At 31.1% G+C, this 25,362-nt stretch overlaps 4 protein-coding genes and 1 long non-coding RNA gene across 6 annotated transcripts in view; 2 read left to right on the top strand and 3 right to left on the bottom strand.

The window, feature by feature from the left end:
* Positions 1-7,912, top strand: part of LOC111428745 (transcription factor Spt20 homolog) — a 24,009-nt gene extending 16,097 nt beyond the window's left edge. Inside the window, exon 10 of one of the 2 annotated variants that reach the window (XM_023064404.2) lies at positions 135-7,912. In XM_023064404.2, coding sequence (XP_022920172.1) covers positions 135-268 — 134 coding nt within the window. In that variant the 3' untranslated portion in view covers positions 269-7,912. The remainder of the gene's footprint in view (positions 1-134) is intronic. The other variant, XM_023064405.2, reaches the window with a different exon arrangement.
* LOC139432213 (uncharacterized) overlaps positions 1-23,753 on the bottom strand; it is a 200,625-nt gene extending 176,872 nt beyond the window's left edge. The window contains exon 1 of the mRNA XM_071200643.1: positions 21,363-23,753. Within this exon, the coding sequence (XP_071056744.1) occupies positions 21,640-22,752 (1,113 nt within the window). The 5' untranslated portion in view covers positions 22,753-23,753 and the 3' untranslated portion in view covers positions 21,363-21,639. The remainder of the gene's footprint in view (positions 1-21,362) is intronic.
* LOC111428743 (exosome complex component RRP43-like) lies at positions 7,194-13,078 on the bottom strand. The gene is made up of 3 exons (XM_023064402.2): positions 12,974-13,078; positions 12,326-12,916; positions 7,194-8,175 (listed from the first exon to the last, which is right to left on the bottom strand). Exons 1-3 carry the CDS (start codon positions 12,988-12,990, stop codon positions 7,953-7,955), a joined length of 831 nt encoding a protein of 276 aa, XP_022920170.1. The 5' UTR covers positions 12,991-13,078; the 3' UTR covers positions 7,194-7,952.
* On the top strand, positions 13,297-13,782 carry LOC139431711 (uncharacterized). Its single transcript, XR_011641776.1, has 3 exons — positions 13,297-13,367; positions 13,430-13,510; positions 13,596-13,782. It is a non-coding gene; the product is annotated as an uncharacterized lncRNA (long non-coding RNA).
* On the bottom strand, positions 15,163-24,836 carry LOC111428733 (cyclin A). The gene is made up of 4 exons (XM_023064386.2): positions 24,507-24,836; positions 23,760-24,415; positions 16,137-16,341; positions 15,163-16,087 (listed from the first exon to the last, which is right to left on the bottom strand). The coding sequence occupies exons 1-4, from the start codon at positions 24,651-24,653 to the stop codon at positions 15,785-15,787; spliced, it is 1,311 nt and encodes a 436-aa protein (XP_022920154.1). The 5' UTR covers positions 24,654-24,836; the 3' UTR covers positions 15,163-15,784.
* Positions 24,837-25,362: the final 526 nt, after the last annotated feature.

Raw genomic sequence — 25,362 nt, forward strand, 5'->3', positions numbered from 1 at the left:
TTCATTAATTTCAAAGTCATGCATGAAAGCCAATTTCTTAATTAAGTAAAAAAAAAGACTGTGATTTTTTTCTATTTCTTGGTAAATTCATTACTTGGTAATTTTTATTGGATTAAATGCAATGAAATCTTCAGATGCAGCTCAATCAAGTTCGACGTCGGGATTAAACCAATTGTTGCTACAAAGGCAAGGGCAGTTGCATCAATATCAACAGGTAAATAGTGGGGCTCAGGACGGGATTCGCAGACGATCGAACGTTTCCGATTGATAATTTAAGGTTTATTAAGTAAATTTAAGAAAAAATTTAAAAAAAAAATGGTTAAAAGGTTACAAACCTTTATAATTTTTAATTGTATATAGTATCAGCGTACTAGTCTTATTAGTCTATTTGATTATCTTAATTTTTTTATATTAAATGATAAAAATAAGAAAAAGGAAAGTAAATATAAAATGGTAAATATACCTAATAAGTATTTTACGAAAAAAAAAAATAATAAGAAAAGAACGTGAAACCTAACTGCCTAATTAGAGTGGTAAAATTAAACAAAAGAAATAGTCACACATCTTCGATGCTCTTTTGAAATAAATGACTGCCCTTAATCATGTAAATGTAAATAGAAATGAAAATAATCAAATGAAATTTACGCGATTTGTTTCGTTCGATTGATTTATTTATTTCAAAAGATGTAATTTTAACGCTAATTGTTGTAGTTTTTTGATGTAGGTAGGTTTGTAAATATTAATTTAATTTCGCTCTCCCCCCTCCCTTTTTATATCTACAAACCATGAAAATGAATTTAATTGGAAATTAATGCGATTGTAAAGAGTAAAATGTGTTTATCATATTGATAAATCAATTAAATTAATTATGTAAAGTGGATACAACACATATAGTCTGGTTAATTTGTATATTTTATCTTGGAAAAGTTCGACATTGTTAAAAACTGGATAAAACTTTATACAACTATTTTTATATACAGGGTGTCTCACGTAACTGGTTCGTTAGAACTTTTTTAGGTTCCAGCATTCGTACAGTTTTGAAATTTAATTGAAATGTTATAGTTTTTATTGCACCTTTTAATTGTACGTAAAAAAATATGTTGACTTTCATAAAAGTTATTGATATGTTTTTCGTTTTCGAGTTATTTTGATTTCAAGGTTTTTTTGGCTAATTTCACCATGTTCTTTAAAACCCTATATCCCAGCCAACGTTCATTCAAAAAAGCTCTAAATTGGTATCATCATATATTGTCATATACAGGGTGTCCAGAAACTCAACGTCAAGCGGGTGAGAGGCCAACCCATACCTGTTCTGGTAAAAATAAGAAAAAAATTCCATGTCAAACTTGATAGACAAATTCTTTCAATCTGAACTCAATCAAATTAATATATTTTTTTGCAAAACTAACGACTTTTGTTGTTTGATTTGTGACTTCTACAGTATCATGGTTCACAAGGAATACATTATTAAAAAATCACTATTAAATTGCGAACATTTCTGACTGTAGTACCTAAAGATATGATGTACGGGAACGATTTTTAACATTTTCAAAAATATGTCTATTACCATAAGTACGAAGGTTTTCACGGCCGGTGTGAATTGAACCAAAATTAGAACTAAAACTAGAACTAACACTAGAAACGTCTTTTAATAAAAGGTTTGACGTTTCGGATGCCATGTTGCAAGCTTCTTCAGAAACTGGTCCGAAGTGACGCAATTAGTTAATAAATTAGCTTGAATTGATTATTAATTAGTTTTCCGATTTATTACTATATTGTTTCCGATTTTCGATTTCGTCACTTCGAACCAGTTTCTGAAGAAGTTTGCAAGATGGCATCCGAAACGTCAAACCTTTTATTAAAAGACGCACGGCAAAACCCGAAAGTTTCTAGTTTTAGTTCTAATTTTAGTTTAATATGTCTATTACCACTTAACTAAGAGACATAGAATTTTTTTCTTATTTTTACCAGAACAGGTATGAGTTGGCCTCTCACCCGGTACCCGCTTGACGTTGAGTTTCGGGACACCTGTGTATTATTGTCATATATTGTATCAGATTATCTTATACAGCAGTGGTGTCCACTAATTTTTGACGAAGATCGACTTTTTATATAAATATCTTGCCAAGATCGACCGAAGGGTTTAAAATCTTTTTTTACATTTTGAAATTCACCTTACGTTTTTACTTACTGGCTCATCCTATCATATTTACCTACCTGCTTATAATAATATCACATCTTTTCAATGAAGAAAATATGAAATAAAAAATCATTTCATTTAACTCATTCATATTTTTATTCTTTTTTCTATCTAATTTTATTCTGTCCTAGAAGTTCTAAATTCAAATCATTCAGCTTACTTGTAATATATGTCAGAAAAGACAAATCTTAAAGTCAAATGTCATCTTCCAACATCTTGTAATCGTCGTCCCTTGTAATAAGAAATTGTTTAATTTCTTCACTGCAAGAACTTGCCTCTACTTAACCACCTCACGTTAGTATGCATCACAAGTTCAGTACATCCTTCGTGGCCGCTTTCTTCTACGTATAATTTAAAAAGCTTCTTTGTAAACTTTTTGCCCGGATAGAATTACTGATTTTAAAAGCTAATACGGTCATGATTTCTTGTATATTGAGAACTTTAGAGTATAGCATAAATATCTATGTTATAGATATTTCAGATTTATGATTTTGTTGGCGATCGACTCAAAATGGCTTCGCGATCGACGTCATGAACACCACTGTTATACAGGGTGGTCAAAAATTGAATTACCGTTTCTCCATATTCAATGGGGAGAAAGTAGAAAATTTTAAATGGAACACCCCATATTTTATTAGCCTACAAGAAAGGGAATTTAATTCTCTACAATTTATCTATAAACATTCCTATACCTATTTATTGTAGTTTCTCTCATATTCGTAAATTTATCAAAACATGCAGGAAATTGTTGGTATTTTTATTACAAGGCCATGACATTTTGGCAGTTTTTTGTTTAATTTATTTCTATTATTATTTGTACTATTAACTACGATTGATAATCTTTTAGTTTACTATGTTTTACTTACCAAAAATAACAAATAGAAGATCAAATAAATGAAAGTATTAAAACAAAAACTTTTCCATGATGTTCAATGACTTACACCTGTCGTCAAATGTAATGACAACAATAATACAAACATGGACCAAAAACCGTCTAAATTCCATAGCTTTCTAATAAAAAAAAACCTGCATTTCATGCATGTTTTAATAAATTTCGCAATATGAGGCGAACTACAATAAATAGGTATGAAAACGTTTATAGATAATTAAATTCCCTTTCTGATAGGCTAAAAAAATATGGGGCGTTTCATTTCCATATTTTCATTGAATATGGAGAAACAGTAATTCAATTTTTGACCACCCTGTATAAGATACTCCGATACAACAAATGACAATCTATTTGACAACATCTGAAGAGTAATCGTGCCAACGTAGATCTTTTTTGAATGAACTTGGTCTGAAATATGGAGTTTTAACGAGCATGTTGAAATTTACCAAAAAAAGCTTGAAACCAAAATAAAGTCAACCTATTTTTTTACGTACAATTAAATGGTGTAATAAAAACATTCCATTTAAAATAGCGAAGTTATGGTCTACTTCCGGTAAATCGGAAGTGGCGGCCATCTTGAAAATATTTTAGATCGAAAGTTCCGAATAAACGAACCATGCTGCCAAAATTTCAAATCTACGAATAGTGGAACCTGAAAAAGTTCTAACGAACCAGTCACGTGAGACACCCTGTATATGAATATTGAGCAGAAAATACCAACTGAGATCACGAACTAAACCGTAATATCATATAGAGTAGGAGTGAAGATCAAAATATTCAATCGTTTTAAGATTACAGTCATTGGCTCCTCGTTTTTGGAGAGATCTCAAGATCAGAGTCAATAGATTGCAGTTCCTCCTGGATATCAAGATCATTAAGGTGATCTTGATATCCAGGAGAAGGTTCGTCAGTTGGCAAATACTGTTCGAATACAACCCAAACTACTAAAACGAAAAGTTGAGAATACAACATGAACTGAAGCGTATTGTTATGTAGATAGAGGAGGAATAAAGGTCAAAATCGAGGTTACGCAATGATTGATTAATTTTGAATCGTCTTAAGATCACGGTCATCGACTCCTCGTTCTCGGAGAGATCTCAAGGCCAATAGATTCAAGGTGACCTTCACCTGTACTTCCTGACTAGTAAACTATCCAAACTAGTAAAGCGAAAAGTTGGGAATACAACACGAATTGAAATGGAGTTCTCAGAAAGATCTCAAGGTCAGAGTCAATACATTCAAGTTGTCTATCATTTTTATCTGCTGATTCACGAACTTCCTCCTGGATACCAAGGTCACGTTAATCTTGATATCCAGGAGAACTCCCAACCCAAACTGGTAAAACGAAAACCTGAGAATACAACACGAACTGAAGTGCACTATTATGTAGATAGAGGAGAAATAAAGGTCAAAATCAAGGTTACGCTATATGATTGATTGACCTTGAATCGTGTTAAGATCATCGGCTATTTGTTCTCGGAGAGATCTCAAGGTCAGAATCAATACGTTCAAGTTGACCATTATTTGTATTTGCTGATTGAGAAACTTCTTCCTGGATATTAAGGTTACCTTAATATATAGGAGAAAGTTCGTCAGTTGGCAAAAACCCATTATTCGAGTATAACCCAAACTGGTAAAACAAAAAGCTGCGGATACAACACGAAGTGAAGCATACTATTATGTAGATAGAAGAGTTCTCAGAAAGATTTCAAGGTCAGAGTCAATACATTCTAGTTGTCCATCATTTTTATTTGCTGATTGACGAATTTCCTCCTGGATACCAAGGTCACGTTAATCTTGATATCCAGGAGGCCAACATTTCAGCTTTCTTTTTCAATAAACTGGTAAAACGAAAATCTGAAAACACAACCTGAACTGAAGCGTACTACTACAGGGTGCGGCAAAACTCCCTCTCTAATTTGAAAGTTGAATAAAAAACAGATGGTACAAATTAACGAAACTGTATTAACATGAATGGAATCTGCAGAATGGGAAGTTACGTTATTATCTTTTACAATTTCCTCTTTTTGAACAGTATATCGCTCAAGTGTTTTCCTTCGTTGTCAATGCATTGCCGAATGCGAGTTCGGAAGTTCGCCATTACTCTAATCAACATTTCTTGAGGAATACGAGCAATGTCTTCTTGAATCGTTGTAGGGTTGGCAGAGTCCTCGGATGATGTTTGTAAACTTCAGTCTTAAGAAACTCCCATACAAAAAAAATCACAGGGAATAAGGTCTGGAGATCGTACTGGCTAGTGGATGTCTCCGCGCAAAGACATCAAGCGTTCTGGAAACAGCTGCCTCAGTTCTTGAAGAGATCTCCTGCTTGTGTGAGCAGTGATCCCGTCCTGCTGAAGCCACACATCCTGTTGAATCTGTATCGTATTGAATCGTGGTGTCATAAAAGTTTGAAGCATTTGAATGTATCGATTCGAGTCACTGCCACTCCTCCTTCTTCAAAAAAGTACGGGGCGATGATCCCGACACTGTTAATCACTCACCACACGGTAACACGTCTATGCAGAGGCTTTTCATGGAGTTCCCGAGGGTTTTGTGCACTCCAATAACGAAGGAAAACACTTGAGCGATGTACTGTTCAAAAAAAGAAACTTGTAAAACATAATAACGTAACTTCCCATTCTGTAGATTCCATTCGTGTTAATACAGTTTCGTTAATTTGTACCATCTGTTTTTTATTCAACCTTTAAATTAGGGAGGGAGTTTTGCCGCACCCTGTATATAGAGGAGGAGGAGTATTCATTGATCTTGAACCTTAACGTCATGGTCATCGGCTCTCCGTTCTTGGAGACATCTTAAGGTACAAGTTATGTGGTGTAACCGTTGGTTACTTCAAAGCAGCACCTCCAATTCTGTACGACTGTTACTATTTACCATCACCAGAAGATTATTAGCGTATCCCACAACTTCATCAACATAGCGTTACGGGTAAGGGCATTTGACACTGCCACCTCATACAAAGTAATCCCTAACCACCTCATACAACTTACGTAGTCTCCCTGCTGATAGTGTCAGTTGTCCCAAGACATCTATTTAATCCCTCACTGCCAAGGACTCTGTCCAACAGTGTTTTTCAATTTTTGATTTCTCATATAGCTTTACAGCAACGAAATGGGGCTGTAAAATTTGTTCAACGGGTCTTTGAGAATGCCAGGCTTGATTTTTCACAGTTACTATCAAATCTTTACATCAGCTTTACCTCCTTTAACCGAGTTGACTCATCTGCAAGTGATAAGTGTCGTGTTCAATCGTACCCACTTTTACTAAGTTTGTATTCATTAAGTCTGTTTTAATAATTCTTTTGTGGCAACTCTAATTTATCAGTAGAAGAGATTATTTAGAGGAGGAATTAAGGTTATGCGGTAGGATTGAGTGACCTTGAATATTTTTAAGACCACGGTCATCAACCCTCCGTTTTCGGATAAATCTCAAGTCTGATTGGATCTCATCCTGTGTTCTTCTTCAATTTTCAAGTTCAAGATCATTGCTTTCCAGTTTTGATCCCTAATTATTGTCACCACATCGGCCCATCTCTTTCTTCCATTGGCTTTTGCTGTTGGATAGAATTAACATAATATATAACTCTGGTTGAAGTGTATTAAAAATTGTTTTGCTCGAACTTTTCCAACATAACTTTTTTGTACATATTGACCGGACTAATAATAGTATTAGAAAATAAAAAAGAATTTTTGAATATACAGTCCATACAATTTTACAAATTTAATAATTGTATTGACTGTATTATTTTTTCTTTTTTTTTTTTTTAAAGAGATATTGATCTCGAAAATTTGCACATTGTCAAAAAAAATCACTTAAATAACTTAATATTGTATTCTAAGATTTCATTATTATTTTGAGTGAATGAAACCAATTTTTTTTTGGATGATGAAGAAGGAGAAGTGAAAGTACAAATATTAAAGAAAGATGTCCAGGAATTATTAAAAAAAAAAATCGGGAGAAATACTCTTTCTTTTATACGAAATGGAATTTTTGTATGTGTTTGTATAAGATAAAAATGTAATTGTTTAATTTAATTAACAAAAATTTTTTAAAAAATAATTTTAGTAAAAAAAATACCTGTAAATACAAACTGTACTATAGTGTTATTTATTATTTTTTTTGTAAAGAAATACATGTTTATAATTATAAATACGTGACCATTAAGTGCATTAACATTTTTGGTTCCAAGTTTAGAAGCGAATTGTGTAATATATTTTTTTATGAACCAATTTGAATGAACAACAGTAACAATAGAAATCGCATCACCCCATATTTTCTTTCGTTGTTGTTTGTACATAATCTATTTTAATACGAGTCCTTATTAATAAGTACCTAATATCTTTTTAGCGACTGAATTTATAATTAATTATTACTCCAAACAAAGATAAAAAAAACATCTTCCATTTAGTAACCTCATTTTGGTCTTCAAATTTGAGTAATTTTGAATGTTTTAAGTTTACCAAAAAAAAAGAATGTGTAACTTTTCTCGTGTTTATAATAAAAAAAATCTACCTTCACCTTTTGTGATCGTAAATACGAACTGTGTAAAGTAAAATTGTAAAAAAAATAAACGTAATGGTAAATAATATGAAAAAAATGGTCCTATCGTATTAGTACTTTAAAATTTTTTTATAATAATTAATAATAATTATAAATAAAAACGAGATGGTGCGTTGTAGTATTTTTTAATATTACACAGTACGTTTGAGCATTTTGTAAATAGATATATACATATATCATTCTGTTTGGCAATACTACTCATGTATACTCGTTAATAAAAAAACTGATATGTTAAATTTTTAATTTTTATGATTAATTTTTACAAGTTTCCCATTTTTTTATATCAAATTTCATCGTTAGTCTCCTGAACAGCGTTATCAATCAATTTTGTAATCAAAGTTCCTCTCCCAATAGCTTTTGCAACACAAGATAACATATCTTCCTCACTAATTGGAGATCCACCAGGTTTAATAACCGAACAAAGTTCTTCGTTTTTTATAACTATTGTTATTATCCCGGTTGATACATTTTCTTCTTCGTGAGTTGGATCCGTTAATATTTCACAACTAAAAAATTAAAACATTAAGGTCTCTTCAATACCTCTATGAAGTTTTAATTTAAAATTATTTAAATTATAGAAGTTATAAACATTTAACAAATACGGTGTAAGTTGTCCTTTTTTTTACTGTAGTAGTAAGACGGACAAAAACAGGATTCTTCACTCAGGGCCGCATTAAGGAACACACCTTACTTGCAAATTGTAGAGAAATACTAGGTTCAAAATAATTTTAGTTTAAACAAATTTAAATTCGATCCTTTCCTTGCCTGACCAGCTTTTATTTATGACTCATAAAAACCGATGTTGTTTGAAATTGCAGTACATTCAAGGTTCGGTTTGATTACTAAGGCTACTCTAAGAACAAGATTGAACTTGTCTGAAGTTCTAAACACCCGGATCGACAAAAAAAAAAGGAAATTTTCCGGGAATACATATACGCAGGAGACTACGTCAGCTGCGAAATTAGCGGTAACTAATAGAGACGAAGAAATTATAGTGAACCTAACTCATGGTTACCGAATTATTGCATTTTTATCTTTGTTTACCTCAATTTTGAATTGGTAATATGTAAAACATGTAAAAAAACAAATCAGCTTTTATGAATCCAGTATTCGTGAATTAGGATTTAAAATATCGATGGAATATCAATGATTGAAAACAAATCGTAAGAAGTAAATAGAAGGTTAGTGTTAGTCATGAGATTATGATGAATTGCCAGAGAGGAGTTAAATTTATTTTGTGGTCTCAAGGATTTAGTTCGACATTATATTATGCTGCTTTAGAAAATATATACATAGGATCAAAAGCTGTATTTGATGTATTGAGGTATATATGGAGGAGGAGAAAAACAGAAATTACTGTGTACGGTGATGGAATGTATTTGGAATGGCAACTTTTATCAGAAAGTATAATGAAGATCTGGGACTGAGGAATATAATACTTGAATGGATGAACATGAAATTATATTGGCGATGGCGACACAACAACTTTTAAAACCTTGTGGCTATGAATCTTTATGGCGATAACTTTACATTAAAATCGTGCATGGGTGCACGACAGAAACGTGAAAAAAAACATAAAAATTTGGTGGAAAGAATAAGTTGACAGACAGATTAATAAAAGAACTAACGATTTAGGCCCACTTTTACCACCTCCTGATAAATTTATCCGATAGATAAATCCAGTTCTTAAAACCGCCGTAACCATGGCAACTATCCTCTAGATAGTTTATCAGGAGGATTGTAAAAGTGGACCTTAGTATGGTAAATAAGATATGTGTAATGCTATATCGGCAACCTACTACCATAAATTATCGTCAAACGAAAATCCGCATCAAATATAGTTCCCAATCAGACCAGAGAGTTGGTGTAAATGGCGTAAAGCCGAAGCCAAGAGAAAACTGGATAAATTCGACCACAAACCGACGCTTCATCTAGATGTTGCAGCCGCTATAAAGCCAATTACAAACATTATATGATATAATTATGAATCATTATATGATATAATGAGTGGTGAAACTCAAAATAACAATGAAAGGTTCAATTCTACTGTTTGGCGATTAGTCCTCAAACATCTAGCTGTGGCTTAAAAACAGTTGAAATATCCGCTTATATAGCAGTCAGCATTTTTAATGAAGGCTTATTATTATTATTGCCTTTATTGACAACCTTTGTCTGTGCATGATGTGGATAGTTTAGATATTGAGTAGGCAAAAAGCTATTGATATCAATATATCGATTTACAAGTTATAGCTGCAGACTGCACATTATACCTACACACAGAAGAATTTAGATTATTATTACAGGATATCCCATTCTAGTGCTGCCGAGAAAAAACTCCAACCCCAAATAGAAGGCTACTATTTATCAGCAATGTATACTATAACTGCAGACTACAAATAAGTGCTGAAAAGTACGAGTAACAAATATATAAAAGCAAACTATAGCCTGAGTTTGCAAAACCGTAATGTCAGAGTGAAGACTGAAAATGATAGACGAGCCTAGAGCTTACTTGGAAAATATAACTCAGGATCAGCTGCAGACTGCACATATCAAATACGAGCTGCTAATAATAGTCCAGAAACGAAATCTACAAAAATCATAACTGTAATCTGCAAACTTATTGCAAAACTTAGTCTTATTGCGAAACATAACTAAAAACTACGTACTCAAATAGTTTCATCTTCTTTATTTTTCTTTTCTCTATGCTTCAATTCTTCGAGAATTCATCAGTAATGCTAAAAATAAATAGAAATTTCTGTGCAACGTAGTTTTGGTTGCCTACCTTATCGTAAATATCAGAACCACTTGCCACATTATTGCAATATTTGAATAAAATGAAATTAATAAGAAAGCTGATAAGATATATCAACTTATTTGGATCCAAAATATAAAATGAACTTTTTTGATGCTGATTTAACTAACGAAGCAACTCTAAAAAGAGGATACTTTAATTAATAATTGGCGATATTTCCACAAGGATCCTTCTAGAAATGAATTTTATAGCGAATTTTGAAAGTTATCGATGAAAATTGCAACATCGAAAATTTTAATATAATAAATATGATTTTTTAAAACGGGTTGGTTCATTGGAAAGAGGACACTTTTATTAACATTTTGGAAAATTTTTATACTCATATTCCAAGAAATCGATTTTATACGAATTATTAAAACTTAATCGGCGAAAATTACAAAATTCGAAAAACTTGCCTATCATTTAAAAAATTTATTTCTCAAAAACTAAAAGCGATTTTGCAAAACGGCTTGTTGCATTAAAAAGAGGATACTTTAATTAATAATTGGCGATATTTCCACAAGAATCCTTCAAGAAATTAATTTTATAACGAATTTTGAAAGTTATCGATGAAAATTGCAACATCGAAAATTTTATCAAAACTTCAAATATTGTTTTCTCAAAAACTAAAAGTTATTCTTCAAAACGTGTTGGTTCATTGGAAAGAGGACACTTTTATTAACATTTTGGGAAATTTTTATACTAATATTCCAAGAAATCAATTTTATACGAATTTTTAAAACTTAATCTGCGAAAATTGCAAAATTCGAAAAAATGGTCGATCATTTCAAAAATTTATTTATTTATTTATTCTTTCATGGCCCAAGTTATTACTTGGAGCCCAATGTTGGCATGAACCTAAGTTACTTGGGTTCGTGTTTCAAATTGTTACTTAGAGCCCAAGTAACATGAACAATATTTAAAGCGGTCGACGTTTTCGAAATCGGCCAAAAATATTTCACTTGATATAAGATATAATCTCGGCCGACTTCGAAGACATGAACATGAACCCAAGTAACTTAAGTTCATGTCAACGTTGGGCTCCAAGTAATTACTTGGGACATGAACCTAAGTAACTTGGGTTCATGCCAACGTTTGGCTCCAAGTAAGAACATGAAGCATGAACACAAGTTACTTTGGTTCCACTAATTATTACTTGGAGCCTAAGTAATAATTTGGAACATGAACCCAAGTAACTTAGGTTCATGCCAACGTTGGGATCCAAGTAATAACTTGGAGCATGAACCCAAGTTACTTTGGTTCCCCTAGTTATTTAAGACATTAATTTAAAAATATCGAAAATTTTATCAAAACTTCAAATATTGTTTTCTCAAAAACTAAAAGTTATTTTTCAAAACGTGTTTCTATGAGCAAGAAGAAGGAATAGTGTACGGCCCTGGTATAGCAGATTCGGCGTTTTTCTCGAAACATACTTTCTACAACTAGATGAGATGATTTCTAGATAACTACTCAATTGAAATTTTAACTATGCATTCAAAAACCATCTTTGTATCATTTAACCTACAGAGAAACTGATACCTGATATACATCATGTTTTTTTTGCAATAAACTTAACGATTTTAAGAACAAAATTTAACTAGGCGCCATTTTGTCAATAATTTTTTCTGTTTCAAATAATCTCAAGGGTAGATATCGCGACAACGTTGTTGAAGGATATAGCAGGCGTTATTTTTATAAACAAATGTGTTTTTAAATAAATAAATATATGTTCTAAACTTAAGCAAAAGATTAAATTGGAAGAGCACATAGTTTGGTAGCCAAAAATTCCGAAAAATATCACTTTATTAAATAGAAAAAAAGAGATTCGCCCCCTTAAGTGAATAACAAATAAATTAATAACTTACTCATCAAAAATAGCAAATGTAGTTGAAACCGGTGTGTTATTAATACTTAGAGGTTTCATCTCATCAGTATTAACTAATTTATTATCAATTGCTGGGTTATAATCAACGCTTGGAAGTTTAACAGTTTTTAAAGCAGTCAATAATGCGATTAAACAAGCGTCTATAACAGCTCCATCATGATCGATGCAAATCATATCAGCATATAAACACCACGCCAATTTTTCTTTGCATATACATAAACTTTTTAAGCTTATACACCCAGAATTTTCAATCACATCAGCTATTGCTTTTGTAGTTACTTGTGCTTGATCACTCGGAGGACCGGGTTTATAATTGGGCGAACATAACGGGGGTAATTCAACGTTGGGAATTAAAAACCCTTGGTCGGGATTTTCAGCTTTCGGTTGACATAATTCCGCTTTTATCCCACAAACGACGGTTGTTCTCCCCACTTTCGCTATTGCCGAACCATCCGCAGTCGAAATTGAACTAGCATTTATTATAACTGGTCGGAATTTATTAAATTCCCTTCCATCCGGCCGAACACCATGTGCCACATAATCTCTATGATATTTCAATGGATGTAAATATCTAAAAAATGATTAATTAATTAATGTTTAATAAAGGAAGAGGTAAATTGTGGATTACTTGTATTGTTTTGCCATTTTAATTTACTTGAATTTGACGTTTTTAAAAAAATAACATGTTTTCATACCTTTTGATGTTGACATAACCTAAAACGCCAATTTAAAAAAAATAAAGGTACTAAATTTGGGAAACGTTTAAGTTTTAAAATCCAAATTAACATAGAAATAAATAATTAACAATTAGAAACAAAAAATGAATGTAATAGTAAAGTAATTAATTTAAATTAAAATTATTTTAAAAAATTTTATTTAATTTTAGTGACATTTAATCTTTTCCATTACCAACCTCACGAGCGCAAGGTAGTCTTCGTCTTTATCAACTATTTTTTTTTTGACATATTTCGTCTTAATAAACCAATAATTTTCCTCAATAAGCATAATAAACGTGTTAAAAAGTACAAAATAAATAATTTTGATTTGTTCCGAACAAAATAGATCAAAACTTCTTTTGTTTTAGCGAATGGAAAAGTTTTGGGGACCACTTTGAAAATTAACCTGCAATTTTAATAAAATAATTTAACTCATTTTGAGTTTCAAGGTTGGTAGTAACGACAGAAATTCCCTGATCAAAAAAGGTTATGTTTTAATGTTAACATTTATTTATTACAGTTTAATTATTACAGATTTATGATCAAAAAAGATGATTTTCAAAAACCTTTCAATGCTTACAACGCTGGTAGGAGTATTAAAAAGTGCCCCAACTTTAACCCCCTTTGGTTACATTTATCGAAATTAGAACAACACAGGAATTTATTAATTAAAGCTTGATCGGTTTCAATCCCGAGCAATTATCTACATAATATTATTTATGTAGATTTAAGAAATAAATCTTTAACAACTAATTTTATTTCATTTGACGTTTGAAGCCCGCCATCTATCGAGAAATATCACAAATGTGTTAGTCAAATTTTTATGGAAAATATGGAAAAAGCGTTAGTGATATGGATAAAAGACCAACTTCAAAATCATCAATGCTGTTACAAATAAAGCTTTGAAAATTTACCAATTACTTTAGAATCAATTGCCGTCGATTTCATCCGTTGAAAAGAAGATTTCTTTTTCCGCAAGCCATTGGTGGTTTGAAAGATTTAAACAAAGACTCAACAAGAAATCATTGCCGCTAACCCCTACACCTCTGGTCAGGTTTTCAATGCTGACGAACCTTCATAGACAAAGCTCACAAATCTGCTAGTGGTCATAAAGTTGTATAACCACACTCAAAGTAATTTTATTTGATACTTATAATGTCGTTAAATGATCTTATGTATCATTATAGTATGTACAGTGTGTTAATTAATTATAAAAAAAATATTTTTAGATCAATTAAAATGTACAAGAATTTAGGGTTAAATAACAATTAAAACTAGAACTAACACTAGACCTAGAACAAGTCAATGTCAACTTTAATTTTATTATTCTAAAATAATCTTCATAAAATAACCTTTAAAGTGAGTCCAAACTTGACGCATTTATCTCAAAAAACCAAAAAGTTAGAACTTTCAACTTTTAATTTTGACATATTTGTTAAGTACATAAAAAAATCCTTTAAAATGAGTCCAAACTCGATATATTTAACTTTAATATTAATGAAAATACAATCACTTCCGGTTTGAAACGTCAATTTTGACATATTTGTCATCTTTATTAAAAAACCTTTAAAATGAATCCAAAGATGACGCACTTATCTCAAAAAACAAGAAAGTTAGAATAAAAAACGTTCAACCCGAAGTTAGCAACAATGAAGTAGCAATTTAATTTTCAAATATTAATACCAACCTTAATTTTTTATTTTTTTTTATTATATTTTTGTGACAAATATTAAGACATTTTATAAAAATTAAGAATATATCAAAATGACATTGACATTTCAAACCGGAAGTTGCTTATATCTTGAGTAATATTGGAATTAAACGTATCATGTTTGGGCTTATTTTAAAGGATTTTTCACGACGATTACAAATACATATGTCAAAATTGACATTGACATTCCTAACCGGAAGTTGACCATAACTTTATTAATATTGAAGATACATATGTCGTGTTTGTACTCATTTTAAAGGATTTTTAATGAAGATTACAAATATGTCAAAATCGAGGTTGACATTTTAAAACTAAAGTTAGGTATCATATAATAGACAACTTCATGGTGTTCAATGGACTTTGATAATATAGGTATTAAAGTAAAAGACGTTTTATCTCAAAGAGAATTTATTGCAATAAAAAATACAAAACGTATCAAAACATTTTACGTTAGAGTCGAGAAATACTGCCTGTAAAAAATAAACTTACAAATATTAAAAAAAATGGCATTCATTGTCAGAGAGATCAAAGTATTCTTTTTATAACTTATTACTTTATAAAAAATATGGCCTCCGACTGATACTAAAATAGCAAAAAAAAAACTTAAATATATTAATAAATGCAACTTATAAAACAGAGTATACTAAAAAAAAAAAAAAAATTAGAAACGTGCTTAAAACACGAAAAACAGTATGTTACACAAAAATAAATTACTGTACATAAAAATACGGGGATTGATTATCAATCATTTTCTGTTTATTGTGGTTACTATTTTCGTTGTGATAAGAGTAGAAAATTATTAAAAAAGAAACATTCTTAAACGTGTAATAAGAGTAAATGCAGCTACATATAAATAAAAGTAAAATCGCCAAAATATTATGGCACTTCTCCTGCTATCACTATTTTTTCTTTTCTTTTTTCTTTTTTAATTGAAATAAAATTATTTTTTATTCATAAACGTGTATAAAAATAACCAATTAAATGCGCCTACTTGTGTGGTTTCTTAATATATCTAAACTATGTCAATAGACTCGTTTCGCGGCGATATTTCAGCAACATGTAAAAATTTCGCAGACTTATATTTCGATTGAATCGCCTGTTGTTGCATCGATCCAGCCCCACGGTACAATTTGTACAAAAAATCAATCGTTTTATCCATATCTTTCAACGAATATCCCGTACACTGTTCTAAACCTTTAGTCCAAGTCTCCATTTCAAGCGTATGCCTTGCGATAGCTATAGAAGATGCAGCAATCATCGATGGTAATAATTTTAAAGTCGGTTCAGCTTCCAACAAAGATAATTCGCTGATATACTAAAATAAAGGAATTAATTAAATTGAAATTAAGTACCATTTTAAGTACCATAGCCAAATTTAACATATTATCCGGCAATTCATTCGCAATTCCAATTGCGGTTATAAAAGTATATGGAGTCGGAATGGAAAGTTCAAAATCCAAAATGCGTAATATTAACATTTCCATGCGAGTTACTTGACGTTTGTTGTAAGTATCATCAGTGATATAAACAAATTCACCTACATCTGGAGGATAAATCTCTTCATATTTTCTAAAAAATAAATTTAATTAATTTGAAATAAATGGTATAATTCAAGAATTATCATGTCGCTTAAAAATCGATCTTAATCGACGAGAAATCACTCAAGTGAGCCATTACAAATAAAAAGAAAGTGCAGAAAAGTGTAAAACTAACTGAAAAATGACTTTAAAGTTTCGACGTGACGTAACAATATATTTTCGCAGCACATTTGGTTAAAACGCATATTTTCGGGTGAAATACACCCGAAAACGACTAATATGTCGTTGTTTACCAATGTCTTATAATAATAATATATATTAATAATCCATACATGATTCCAGATATATGATTCCAAACACCTGAAATCTCATAAACTAGATAATTTCAAATTTTTATTTCACAGTCTTTAGTTATCCCTTATCTGAAGATAATAAAATAAAAGAAATAAAATACATTCATACTTTGAGATACAACAATGGTTTTCCCAAATATATTATTGATAATATGTTTTATAGAATACAACAACAAAAAGACCCCCTTTTCACTGGGAATAATAATGATAAGCGTTCCAAGCCCCTCACCTATAATTATATTACTTCACATGCTCAGCACATTTTTTCGAAATTCGATGTCCCTTTTATTGATAGCCTTTTCTAACAAAAATACTATTATGAATCTTTTATCCAACTGTAATATAAGAAATAATGATATAATGAAAGAATGTAGGCGAATATAGACGCTGCTTGTCAATTAAATGCTCTAATTGTGAATCTATATACAGGTGTTTCATAATATATGTGACAGCTTGTCCAAAAATTTACTTACCCTCTAAAATGCACCATTTTCGAGATACAGGGTGTTGAAATTTAATACGACGACTTAAGACGACTTTAAACAGTTCCCGTGCGGTTATTATAAACATTTCGGAAAAATTTTATTAGAAAAATCGCTAAAGAATAAAGTATCCTTCAACCGTATAATGCTCTGATCTGGAAGATACGGGACAACCTGTGTATAGTAGTGTTCTCTATTGAGAACGCTCTAGAACTTATGTTTTCGTCGTTTTTCCGGTTATCTTATGAAAGAACTTTTTCTTGCTTAATAGGCCTTCAAACTTGGGTCTTAAAATTTTTAAAAGTTTAATATATTCGTAATACATTAAGCTAGAAAAACCAAATTTGGTATACGTTATGACTGTACCAAGGGTATTAATAGGTAGCAAAATGAACTCAAATGAGGCATTTCAAAGGGTTGATTAAGGGTGATGGTACCCTAAATTTTGACAGATTTTTATAACCATTTGGCGGATTTCATACATTACTACTTCATTTCATGTGGAATCTAATTCTAAAACTTTTCTTATTCTTATTATTTTTTAAAAAACTTCGTTGTTTTCACAAAAAACTTAAATAACTAAAGACACGTATTTCGTAATGTTACTTAAAATTAATGTTTAATTTTAATTAAACAAAAAAAAAGACTTTTTCAATATTAGAAACAAATTAGGAAATAAAGTAAAATAGTGATAACGCAAGGTTCGAACCGACCCAGTTAGCGGTCGCAACAACACCTGACGAAGCGCTGCAACTCAGCAGGTCCATCGATCAATTGCCGATTAAGGATCGATATATCGGCAGTGATCAAACAATAATCGAGGACGCAAAATAATTGTCAAATTTAATTTTTGTAAATAAGACACGATTGTTTTGGAATCAAGGTTTTGTATATAAACTGAAAATTTTTATAATAAAGTTTATTATGAATTAATTATCTACTCGTCTTTACTTCACCACCTTCCTACAACAGATAATCAGGCATAGCCCGGATCTGTTCAATTAGCGAAACTTCAATAGTCGGCTTTGAAATTGTATGTCAAACTTGACAAATAGGTTATAAAGTTATTTGACGACAAAGTTTTATAACCTATTTGTCAGGTAATTGATTTTATCTACTATTGAATTATCTATTTGTTATACATTTGATTTTTGATGGGTAATGACACGCATTACTCATGACTGACAAAGTGTTGAATAATGAAGCCATTATTCCACAGTTCTGACACGGCCTACTAATCAAAAAATAAAATATTAATAGAAATGACAGCTTTCTTATATTGAGGTTATGTCTGAAATGTCTATCAAGTTTTTTTTTTCTCCTTTTTTTGATTTTTTTTCAAAATTAAATAGTTGTAGATAAAGTATAGTATTCAACTTGCGTATAATGGATGTTACCCACTCAGATTACAAAAAATATTTTTGTTTATACAGGGTGTTGCAAAAACAAAGTACAACTTCGTAAATTTAAATGGAACACCCCATATTTTATTACATTTTTGAATTACCCTTAAAATTCGACATACTTTTTGTTAAGCATTACCTATACTAAAATTTTACCGTGTCTATAAAAGAAAGCATACCCATTTATTTAAGACCCTACAAAGCAAATCTTTTGTAGATTATTAATGCATAGTTACAGTAACTTCATGCCCCTATACAAATCTGGTAACCTTCTACAGGATATTCGTAATATTGTACTCAATACCAGAAACTTGAAAAAGCTATCTCATTTTTTTTTAAATGGAATGCCTCATATTTTTTATCTTAAATTATTCGCCAAGTAATAAGGTTTCTTTTTTATAAAGCATATCCTATACCTATTTGCAATAGTTATCAACTTATTTACGCTTTTTACAAATTGCTACTTTAATAGCCATTTGATTTCAAAAATTTTTTGTTGGTTAGCCATGAAAATAATAATTGATAACAACAAAGCAAAAAAATGCAAAGAGAAATTAAAATTAATAATATTCAATATAAACTTTTGCTTAACAAAAAGTATGTCGAATTTTAAGGGTAATTCAAAAATGTAATAAAATATGGGGTGTTCCCTTTAAATTTACGAAGTTGTACTTTGTACTTTGTTTTTGCAACACCCTGTATAAACAAACATATTTTTAAGTTATGCACCTTTAAGCATTTAACATTTGCTTCTAGCGACACCCTGTAAGGAGATATCGTCCGATATCGCACTAATTGGACACCTGTATACATGTGTATACCTGACTTTATTTTTATTTTATTTAATTTTACTTCTTAATTTTTAAATTTGACTCATGTATTTGTTTATGGTGTATTTTCATTTATGTATATCCATGTAATATAACCTGACATGTGAAAATGCTGTAACAGTTTGGACATCACAAATAAATTATTATTATTATACAGGGTGTCTCAGCGAGACCGGTCATTAGACGTTTCTGGGGTTCTGGCGAAAATAAAAATTTGAGAATTCAGACTTAAGTATTATCAATTACGATCTCTTCGTCTAAAATATTTTCAGATTTCTTGCACTTCCGGTTATACCGGAAGTCGCCACCAACTTTATTTTTTTAAATGGAACACCCCGTATATTTTTACATATTTGGATTTGTCTGTTTTCAAGATTTATAAATAACTTTACTTTTTGCAATTTGATTCGGCCGTTCTCGAGTTATTCGATTTTTTCTAGAAAAATCTGCTCCAAAAAAAAAAAAGTTCAAAAAATCAGAGAACACTCGATTTTTGGGATATCAATTTAGGATTGAGAACATGCTTAAGCAACATGATGAAGTATGTTTTGGTGTCAAGAACTGCTGTCTAGAACGTTTGGTCACTTTACTATGGCACGTTAACTTTTCAAAATTTGGAAGTACCATAACTTCATTTTTTTAAATGGCACCCCCCATATTTTATTTTTTAGTCGTCTTCGGTGTCTCATTCTACATCTTTTATATCCTATATGTCCCATACCTAATATTAATAGTTTGGGAGATAATTAGGGTTTTTGAAAAATGCACACATATCATATGGATATTTAGCCTAGTGTGCCATGAAAAACAAGCCTTCTCAATGAGATCTTGTCAAAGATTCACTTCTTTACGTCACTTGATGCATGTGAGCTAATAATTATCTGTTATGTCCCTTAATATTAGTACTGAAACGAGTTAAAATCGATAACAATAACGAAAGTAATATTTAGACAAATCAAGAAATTCTTAATTTATTTTTTATGCATGAAAAGCGCGACAAAGTTCATAGTATGATTCCCAGATATTCTTTGGTAGCTCGAGTTGAGGTGTTGGGACTGGGCTCGAAATAAGCCAAGGTATTCACCTCTTCCGTTGCATTATCTACTACATTTTTTGGTCAGTTTAACACGTGATTAATTCGTCCAAAATGCAAAAAATTTGCTTCTATTCTTCGAAATTTACCTTTTATCATCGGAGATAAATGTGGATCAAGGACAGTAGAATCTAACAGGACTGCTACATCCATTGTTGTGACAACCTGCCCGCAAACTACGTCACACCATTTTCCACGCCCAGCTGTTGTTATGGTCTATGCGTTTGCTGTGTATTTTTAGAGGTTATATCCTAGACGTATTCATATTATTTTTGAAGTTTTATGTTTTTAGACGTATTAATGTCTATCATATAACCTCTAAAAACGCAGACACTTACCAGGCGTGGCAAATAGTGTGACGTAGAATGCGGGCAACCAATCCCTAGTGGACTACAAAAATACAATGGATGTAGCAGTCCTGTTAGATTCTACTGTCTTTGAATGTGGATAATTTTCATTAAACATTCTGCAAGTTCTACTAAGAACTTTGTCGCACTTTTCGTGCACAAAAAATAAATGATGGATTTCTTCATTTGTATAAACATTATTTACGTTATTAATATCCATTTTAACTGGTTTTAGACTCACAAGCATCAAACAACGTAAATCAGACTTTGACGTTTATCAATAAGTCATTAAACATTTGTTTTCCATGGCACACTAGGTTAATATCGATATGATATGAGAGCATTTTTCAAAAAAACCCTAATTATTTCTCAAACTATTAATGTTAGGCATAGGACATATGGAATATAAAAGATGTAAAATGAGACGCCAAAAACGACTAAGTAATAAAATATGGGGGGTGCCATTTAAAAAAATAAAGTTATAGTGCTTCCAAATTTATTAAAGTGACCAAACGATCTAGACAGCCGTTCTCAGCACCAAAACATATAATCTGTTTTTTATTTAAATCAATTGTCATTGCCAAATTTTTATAAAAAAACGGTCTGTACCACCCTAGATACCATGTTCTATGACCACGCTTTATAATATTTTCCACTAAATAATAAGTAAGGTTGTGTATATTCTAAACGAAGTTGTCACTTTAAAGACGAAGCCACTAATCTCTCGTCACTTGGCTAATATCTACGTTTTGAAATTAAAACTCGTGAGCAATATAATAAGATAACATAATTAAGTGCTATAATTAAAATTTGAATATTGTTTAAAAATCAGAATTACTGGAAGAATCTGAGTCTTCCGCTAGTTGGATGATGACAGGAGGTAAATCAGTTATTAATGAATTTCCCATTAATGTTGTCCAATCTTTTTTAATTAGTTCTTCACAGTGGCGAACACTATTTGCCCACATCTCCGGAGTGTAATGACCAAGAGCTTTTTGCCAAGTCTCCTTGACACGACAGATCTTTTTCTCCGAGCTGGACTGAACATGTTTATTGTAATAAGTTTTTAAGAACGCCCAACATAGTTCAATGGGATTATATTGGCAATTGTATGGAGGAAGGCGAAGAACAGTATGGCCATGGTCTCTTATTAATTTGTCAATTTCAAAGGATTTTTCAATTTGAGGCTTGTAATAACGGATTATTTCCCATAACGATTTTTTATTTAAGGTTGGTTCAAACTGTATATTATGTTCAGTTAACCATTTTTTCATATCATTTTTTTTTGTGCAGAAACTTGGAGCTTTCTCGATTTGTTTTGAGTGATATGGAGCATTATCCATTACTACCGCACACTTCGCACCCAAATTATTTAATGTTGGAAGTAATTGATTTTTCACCCATTCCATAAAAATAATTGACGTCATATTTTTATGATAATCTCTGTGCTCCGTGTTGTCACTGAGCAAGATATCGCAATTTGGCAAAAACCCTGACGAAGTGCCTGCGTGCAAGATTGTAAATCTTTTTCCTTCGCCTTCTGCTCTTTGCGGAATACCGAATCTTTCATTTTCATTTACCCATTGATAAACTTGGGTGCCATTTTCGTAAATCCAAGTTTCGTCAAGAAAAACAAAAGTATACTCTCCGGATTCTAGGTATTGCAAGTATGTCTTTAAAAATGTAATTCTTTTTGAAACTATATGTGGTTGTTCAATTAACACTTTTCTATTGCTAACCTTTTTATATCTATATCCCATAGATTTTATAATTTTATGTAATTTTGATCTACCATTAGTAAAATCACATTCATTTCTTGCAAAATTAAGTAAATCATTAAGATTAAAATACTGTTTCTTTTCATGCAATTTTTGTATTTGTCTTCCTAACTCTTCTTTAATAAAATATAAATTATTATCCGTTTTGTAGTTCATTTTACAACGCCCTTGTGTTTTTGGTTTTTTTACAGTTTGATATTTTTTGTAGGTTTGAATAATTTTAAAAACCGTCGTGCTGTGAACCTAATACAATTATGTTGAATATAAATTTAATTTTAAAACTCAAGTGCAATACACATACATCAAAAATACGTGAAGCTTTATCACATATATATTTTAAATTCGTATTTGGTGTCTCCGTCTGTACTTCTTCACAATACCTAATTATAGAGTTTTTTTCGCGTTTATGGTAGATTTAGCAGCAAAAAAATTATATGAAAATTGTTTTTTAATCAATCTTAACAAATTTGATAGACAGTGGTGGCACACAATTAAAGTAAAAGTCACGACATGCGCTTTTACTTTCAATACCAACTTGACGACACTTTGACAATGGATTTAAATAAAAAACAGATTATACATAGATAAATTGATATCTCAAAAATTGAGTGTTCTATGATTTTTTGAACAAATGTCCGCTGGAGCAGATTTTTCTAGAAAAAATCGAATAACTCGAGAACGGCCGAATCAAATTGCAAAAAGTAAAGTTATTTATAAATCTTGAAAACAGACAAATCCATGTAAAAATATACAGGTGTTCCATTTAAAAAAATAAAGTAGGTGGCGACTTCCGGTATAACCGGAGGTGCTAGAAATCTGAAAATATTTTAGATGAAGAGAACGTAATTGATAACACTTAAGTCTGCATTCTCAAATTTTTTGTTTGGCCAGTACCCCAGAAACGTCTAATGACTGGTCTCGCAGAGACACCCTGTATGTTCAAACCTAACATTTACAAGAATACAAAAAAAACGCGTCATTTGCGCATGCGTGAAAGATAAATTACCGCAAGAAAAACAAGGGCGATTTTTTGGTATATTCTACACTTTTCCACACTTTCTTTCTATTTTTAACGTATTTTTTGGGTAATTTCACATTGATTAAAAAAAAATCGTCGAGTTTTAAGCTACATAATGGTTAAATTTATCCAAATAAATACTTACGCAGCAATAAACATGGCAGCGGTCCCAACCAATTGTAATTTAGCCCTCACAACACTCATATAACTCAAAAATCGATCAATGTAACTAACAGATAAGTATAAAGTTTCCGTATGCAATTTATATTCCTCCGCAACTTCAACCAACCAATCGACAAGAATTGCACGCATATTGTGAGTAATATCAGGTTGTTTGACCATGTATCCCGGTTTGGGACGATTCAATTTCTCCCTTTCGCATAAATATTCCAAAATGCTACCTCGATATTCAATACATTCAAAGAAATAATCTTTTGCAGTACGATTAATCGTTTTATCCAATTTTTTATTAGCACCCTTCTCAATGTTCATCGGAGACGCTATGATCCGTTCAAGTTCACGATCAGAAACTGAAACTCGAACTTCTTCCTCAGGGTTTAAAAGTGCTTGTTGTTGTAAACGAGCAGCCATCTCCTTAACCTCTTTTTTAGTTACAAAACGATCCTCTTCCGTTCCCTTATAAACGTTACAATAAATATCTTTTTCTTTACGCTTTCTTTGCCTTTCGGTGCGTTTTTCATCGATGATGTCTTCGTAAACGTTAAACGCTTCGAATTGCGCAACGGGGACGACAGGAACGGATTTTTTTGGGAGGATATCATCCCGATTTCCGTTTTGTGACTACAAAAATTTTATTTCAAAAAAACGGTCATTTTTTATTTCAAAAATTAAAACTTTATTAATCTTAGTATTAATTAAAACGATTGTTTACCTGTTTTTTGTTGAAAAAACGTTCGGATCGGTTATCGATGGCCCCCAAGACCGTTCGTTTCTGTACACCACCATGTGCAAGAACCGTCTTATTTTGGCGAAAGGCGGGACAATTTTCTTGGTCCTCGTGAATATTAAACGAAGCCATCGCGTTCTTTTTACTAAATGGGAACGTTAAATGTTAGTTTGGAGGTAATTTGAAGTCGGTTAGAAAAGCATTTAGGGCAAGCCGAAAATAATGAACCAACTCTATGCTGTCACGAGACTTCTAACGGCTTCTACAGCAGAACGACGCATGAAAAAACGAACAGCTGAGGAACGGTTTTAGAAGGAAGTAAATAACAAGTTTTCAAGTTTTAACCAATAAGATGACGTGAAAATGATCACGTGTGACCAGGGTTGCCAATCGTTTTTCGTTTGAATTTTGGACGTTCATTAAACGATTTTTTATATAAACTTAATATAGTAATAATTTTTAACAGATAGTCTTAAAGGAGTTTAATTTGAAGGTAATTCGTGAGAAAATTTATTAATAAAGTTAAATAATCGAAATTATTTCGATTGAAATACACTTCCCGGTTGCTTTGTGTTGGTATTACCGAAATCCCCATATTACAAACTTTTAAAATTAATCAACAACATTTCATTTACAATAAATAAATGTAATAAAAGTTGTATGTATTAATAATATAGCGTTAAAAACTATTTTAATATTTCATATTAAATATTAAAACATTTTAAATATATTTTGATTTTTCAAGGTCATGTTATGAAACGTCACGTTGTCGTAATTATATTCACAATAAATATTAATTTTAATTAAATGTATTAATTTGTTTATATAAGTATTAATAAAC

The sequence above is a fragment of the Onthophagus taurus genome, chromosome 11 (genome assembly GCF_036711975.1).
Source record: "Onthophagus taurus isolate NC chromosome 11, IU_Otau_3.0, whole genome shotgun sequence".
NCBI classification, from domain to species: domain Eukaryota; kingdom Metazoa; phylum Arthropoda; class Insecta; order Coleoptera; family Scarabaeidae; genus Onthophagus; species Onthophagus taurus.